The sequence below is a fragment of the Ambystoma mexicanum genome, chromosome 2q (genome assembly GCF_040938575.1).
Source record: "Ambystoma mexicanum isolate Mex_15411 chromosome 2q, UKY_AmexF1_1, whole genome shotgun sequence".
NCBI lineage: Eukaryota > Metazoa > Chordata > Amphibia > Caudata > Ambystomatidae > Ambystoma > Ambystoma mexicanum.
Window position 1 is genome coordinate 362,753,011 of NC_090924.1, and position 6,091 is coordinate 362,759,101.

The following is a 6,091-nucleotide window of genomic DNA, read 5'->3' on the forward strand; positions in this document are numbered from 1 at the left end:
TTGCAAAGACACTCATCAATCACAGACCGATTTTGACAAGTTTTGGCACTAGCCTTATGTATAAAAGATGGCATGCTTTGAGAACTCCCAATTTTTGCAGGCAATGCACAGTGAGATTAAATTATGAACCAAGGATCTTGGTTAAGCAGTGTATCTGGGATAGTCACACAAACTTCCAGTGTATTGTTATGCAATGTGGTAAAGAACATTTGACATATTGGAAAAGGCACTAATAATAACAAAACGTAAAAAGTAATTGCCCAGCCGGTCCAATCCTTGCTCCACCTGCAAACTCTCAAGAGACCCCCATGCGTAACAGGTGAAGCCCATTTAACAAAATAGTGTTCCGCAACTAGTGTGCTGAGAACTCAGGAGCTGCATGTCTGTCTCTCGTTTTGTTCTGCAGGGCGGGTCCTCAAGGACACAATATGGCCACTGTGGGTGGTGAGGAGGGAGAGGGCCCTGCTTTCCCCAGCAAATGCTGCAGGAGCTTATTCATTCATTGTGATAACAGGAATTGCTTTCATTTTCACCTTGCCAGATAGTTGAGTACCGGTACTCTCTTTCAGGCTTTGAGAAGTGCAGATACTAATGGCCGGGTACTACCAGTCCATTTAAAGCACTGGCTGTAGGTCAGTATTACTGCGAGTGCATTGGCTAATGAAATAAGGGTGGAAAACAAACTGAGAAAAATACACAGATGCAAGCCTTTAAAAACCCTGCATGTGCCGATACTTGAAACACTTCTAATATCCATCTGAAAGAATTCAGACCTATGGAGGTGCATTTAACAAGAACTAGATGGCAATTTTAGTAACACCCTATAGAAGTAACTGTCTTTCGGTGTTGTGGTGGCTGGTGCAGCCCCATATACCTTAATTCTACCCTGTACTGCATAACATTCTGGAGCTCATTTCATATAAATACGTAATTTGATGACACGGACCTGGCAAGTTTGCACTCAGGTGTAGCTAAATCCTGCCGCCAAATTTTTGTCACTTGTACAGAAGAGTGCAAATGTGCATGGGAAAAGGCGGCGCACACCTGTGCACTTTTACACTCCGTCATGCAAAGTGAGTAAACGCTGCCTGACATGCTTGCATGTCGGGTAGCATTTAATTGTCACAGTATGCTGCCTTTTGCCCTGCACATTTGCACACTGCTGTGCAAATAAATGACGAAAGATTGGGAGGCAGTGTCCTGGCTACGCATGAGTGCAAATGTACTAGGTCCCTGCCGTCAAATTACATATGTATCCACGTTTCACTCTGCCCTTCCTCTCCGCCGTACAAATGATTGAAAATTAGCTGTGGCGTCCATGAAAGGCATAAAAGCTTTACTCAACGCTTTTAATGCCTTCCATTTATTTTACGGCTCACTGGAACATAGGCTGTAATAATTTAAGTAAATAAAATGAAAGATAATGAGATGTTCAATTTAAGTTATCAAGACTACAACTCCCATAAAACATTGGTTGGTTACATGGTAGCTCGGGACTGTTAAAATCATAGTCCGCAGATATGGAGTCAACTGGTCACACTACCCGAGAGCCAAAAACAAACAATGAAAAAAGCAAAATTAAGATGACAGCACAGACTGAATGAGGATTGACAGACTGGACCACAACGTCATCGGCCTAAAATTCATCATCGTACAAATTTCAATCGGCCCAAAAAAGGAAAACTAACATTTTACAACTATTTAGACATACAAATGAAGGTTTAGCTACTGCAAAGAGATACATCATTGTAGAAAATGTTATATCCTCTAAAGCAAAATATGCAGAACTCACAAGGCTGTCAGGCTTTCTTACCTGGAGCAGACTGAAAGATGCCAGGTACAGCCATGCCAACACTGAGGCCTTCTGATGAAAAGTGTCCCCTGCCATTCTGCTTCAGTCAGGGTCTGCGTAGGCTACTCCAGCAATGCCGTGGGTTACCTCTAGGGCAGTGTAAAAGGCTAACCAGAAGGTTCAGCACAGGATCCTCCAAGCACAGGGCAAGTTAGCTTCAGAATTAGTCATGTAGTCTTAAAAAGAGACAAAGCAGATTCCAGTCACATGGGATCTGAGACAATGGTGCAATTCAATGACTGGGTTAGGTTCTAGTGGCAGAAGCACATTCCAGTGATTAGGGACGATTGCCTAGACCAGGGATGTTTCACTGACACTGAATGGTTCCAGTGACAAGAATGAGTAAAGTGCCAATTGAGTGTGTCAGTTTTAGGTGCAAAATCCAGAGGTAGGGTCGGTTCGAGTGACAAGACTGTCTTCAAGAAAAAGATACAGGTTCCAGTGACAGAGAAGCTTTTCCTTCACAATCTAGGTGCAGTGACAAACCCTTCATCTATTGGAAGAATTTGATTCCAGTACCAGTTTGTAGCAGGTTCTGCTCTCAGTGTCGATTCCCTTTACTCTGAAGGCTTCTGGTTCCTGGGACAGAGTTGGCTGGTAGATGTGCATTGATGGTTGGTTCCAACAGCACCGCATGGAGCTGGTTTGTGTGCCTCATTCCACTGGCCAAACACCTCCACTGGTAAGGATTGTGGCTCCCCAATTCCGTCATTGGATGATCTGGTACTCCCAATATAACTTCCACGGGTACCCCTAGTTCTGGTACCTTGTCACTATCGGCGCCTAAGCTGGCACTTGTTCTGTAGTCATGGTTTGCCTGGCACCACCTCCCTGCCTATCGGCCTGCATGCTAGACCTCTGGTCTCCTTACCCTGGCTGGTGCTCTTGCACGCTCCCCTGGCCCTTAGTTAACCAGCTCACCTAGTTTGACATTGCACATCTAGCCCTTTATCTCCAACCCTCACGCTGGATTCTCTGACTATATTCCTTAGCTCACTTTCCTAACTCCCTTTACACTGTCTACATGGATCCTTGAGCATCTCGTTCGCTTGATCCTGGCTACAGCCCATGTTCTTGCCCTACCCCCTCACCATAATTCTGACCGCATTTAATCTATTCCAGACACTAGCACTGCATTTAATACTGGCTCCGTTACCTTGATTTAACTTTGACACACCAGCCACAGTTCCTGATCTGCTCATTAGCCCTGAAACAACTTCAGTAGTTCAGTCGGACCCAACACGATGGTTATAGATCATTCCCGTCCCTCCATCGCATGCGATGTAGGCTTATACTAACTGCCTATGATGCTTTGCCATGGTTCTGTACCAAGAACCCGTCCCAGTGCCACTGAAAGTAGTAGTGCCCCCTACCGCAAACGGGTACCTGGAATGTGCCACTCTGATTCGAGCTGTGCTTTGCTGCGCGATGCCCCGTGAAGTACGATCGCTGTCGGTCTCTTCCAGCGCTGCCTGTGCTTTTCTTTCCTAGTTTAGCTTGTGGGCTGATGGGACCAGGCTCCGCCCTCCGAACCAACCCATTCCCACTCCCATACCTTTACGCCACGCCCCTCTCAGCAATCTGGTGCAACCTGACCTCTTTGGCCTTACTTCCGGGTTGAGGCGGATCTACGGGGAGCGGTTCCCGACCACAACACCTATCCACGTGCTTCTTCTATCCTGACGTTACGCTGCCCAATGAGACAAGGAGGGGCACGCAACCAGGAAGTCCGAGTGTTGCACATGCCTCTGTTAGGACGTGGAACTTTATGGATAGAGAGTGACTGCAGAGCACAAGCCAAGTGTGCACAGAGGCAGTCGCATCTCCAGGAATTATATTTGGGTGGGTGGGGGAAGAGGCGGGGCGAGAAGAAGGGGGCACACAGGGATTGACAGGGAGATGTCCTTGGTGGCAATTGACGATGGCAAAGTCCTCTATCATAATAATGAAACACACACTTCTTCATTTGTGCGTACTATATGTGTATGTATAATAACTATAGATAATAAAAACGCTTGTGCAATGCCAAACACATACAAAAATATAGGGCATCATTGGTAGGTAGTAAAATTCAGCGCATTTGGGAATTCATGACTGTCTTAACTCGGCACGTTTCAGTGGATGTCCCCCATAAAGACATACCCCTCTAATGCCATTTAGTATCAAGTTACCTCTAGGTTCGGCGCGCACTATAAATAAACAAACAAGCATTGTATATCTTGGGCTTTGTATGTGCTCCTGGGCTTTGGTACAGGCTTTGCAACAGGAACGCGCCAAGTTAAGGCAGTTATGAATTCCCAAATGCAGTGAATTTCAGCAGTGCCAGTGGTTCAGATTAATTCAAAACCTTCCACCAATCACTTTTTTGGTTAGCGATATGTTTAGTACCTTAACTAAAATTTAACAAAAGTTTTTCATTGAATTTCAAGGGTTTTGTCATTCCATAGTTCAGCTCTGCTCACTGTATATTTCAAAACACAAACGGTCCACTAGCCATGGCCACTGTATATTTTAAAACACTTGCAGCCCACTGTATATTTGAGAACACAAACGGGCCACTAGCCATGGCCTTTGGCCGTGCCCACTGTATATTTAAAAAAACAAACGTGCCACGCCAGTGGGCAGGCCGAACACAAACAGGGCACTAGCCATGGGCCACTGTATATTTAAAAAGTCAAACAGGCCACTAGCCATGGCCTTTGGCCATGCCCACTGTGTTCGGCCATGGCCAGTGGCCACGCCTTTGGCTGTGCCTACTGTAAATTTTAAAACACACGGGCCACTAGCCGTGGCCAAAAGCCATAGCCAGTGGCCACAGACTTTGGCTGTGTCCACTGTATATAACACCCACTCTGCCATGCCCACTCTGTACTTTAAAACACTATTGTGTTGATTCTATTGTGTTGATTCTTCACCCCACCGTCACTGTAGCTGTCAAATATATATTTTTTTGCATAACTTTCCTCTATAACTGCGGTTACAGTGTAAGGAACTACAGATACCCTTGGTTATTTGTAGTCATTATACACACGGTTATCAGGAAAAACCTCCCAGGCATCAAGTTCCCCCCACATAAAGGCCTGCTCCCCCTCTCCCCTCCCCATGCATTGACTGAAGGTGCTAGCTAATTTTTCCATTCTCGCAATATAATTTCTTTTGCTGTCCGAGAAGCTCTGACGAACCAGCACCTCTGCGGGTATGACAAGTCAGCTATTACATCCTCTTCCCCCATTATAATGGTTGTAAAATCTTAATCGATATCCAATCTCAAAACCATGTTCATATTTTTAGAAATTTCTTGCCAAAATACCCTCAAAAAGCTGCACTACCAAATCATATGCTTGCACCTGCAACATGCCCCTGACTCTATTCAAACCCCTTGCATGGAGTTTAAGCAAAGTCCAGTATACCCTGTTTAAAATGTGGATCTGCCTTGCCCTTTCTCCAAGGTTTAACAATGTCATGCTCACACTCCTGCATATATTGTCCCATCTGCATACACTCATTTCTGTGCCTATAGTACTTGACAATTGAGTAGATCTTCGTTAACCTTTTTGTATTTAGCCAGGTGTTTGTTAATCTTTGAAGCAATATGACCAGACATTTTGAACTCTTTCAGCCAGTTCGCACAGTCTTTGCCTTCATCTGGGATTCTCCGACCTATGGTTCTCTTTAATCTGTGATATTCGGCATACGTGCAGCCTTCCATCACTTTTTCAGCAATCAAACTGTTAAAAGTGATCCACTTCTTATCCTTAAATAGGTCGCCAAGACATCGGATATCACACAGGAACCAATTTACCCAGAACATCGTTTTCCCGTCCATTTCAATTACGTTAAGCCATAAAGAAGAATTTTGGGAACAGAATGCATTTCCTTTGGTCAAACGCACCAGACCATGCCAGCATTCCCTCAAAAATGTGGTTGGTGGACAAGAATGATCAGTGCAATTATGGGATCATGTGGAGTTACCACATTTAAGCCAGTGGAAATAAACAATGAGTTTAGAGATTATTACTCAAAACTGTACACTTCTGAAGCAAGTCCGAATGAGGAAGACTAAAATGATTACATCGAAGGATGTTCTTTAAAAAAAAGTAGATGATGAAAAAAATACATCTGGGAACTGATCTTAGTTTGCTTAGGAACTTAAAAGAGTGGCTTACCGGCTAAATGTGGGGAAATGTCCAGGGCCAGATGGCCTACCAGCGGAACTGTACAAAATTATGCCAGATAAGG

The 6,091-nt window shown here is 44.7% G+C and overlaps 1 protein-coding gene across 1 annotated transcript in view; it reads right to left on the bottom strand.

Moving 5' to 3' along the window:
• Window positions 1-3,455, bottom strand: part of ERN2 (endoplasmic reticulum to nucleus signaling 2) — a 1,116,259-nt gene extending 1,112,804 nt beyond the window's left edge. The window contains exon 1 of the mRNA XM_069647392.1: window positions 1,814-3,455. Within this exon, the coding sequence (XP_069503493.1) occupies window positions 1,814-1,888 (75 nt within the window). The 5' untranslated portion in view covers window positions 1,889-3,455. The remainder of the gene's footprint in view (window positions 1-1,813) is intronic.
• Between the last annotated feature and the right edge of the window lie 2,636 nt (window positions 3,456-6,091).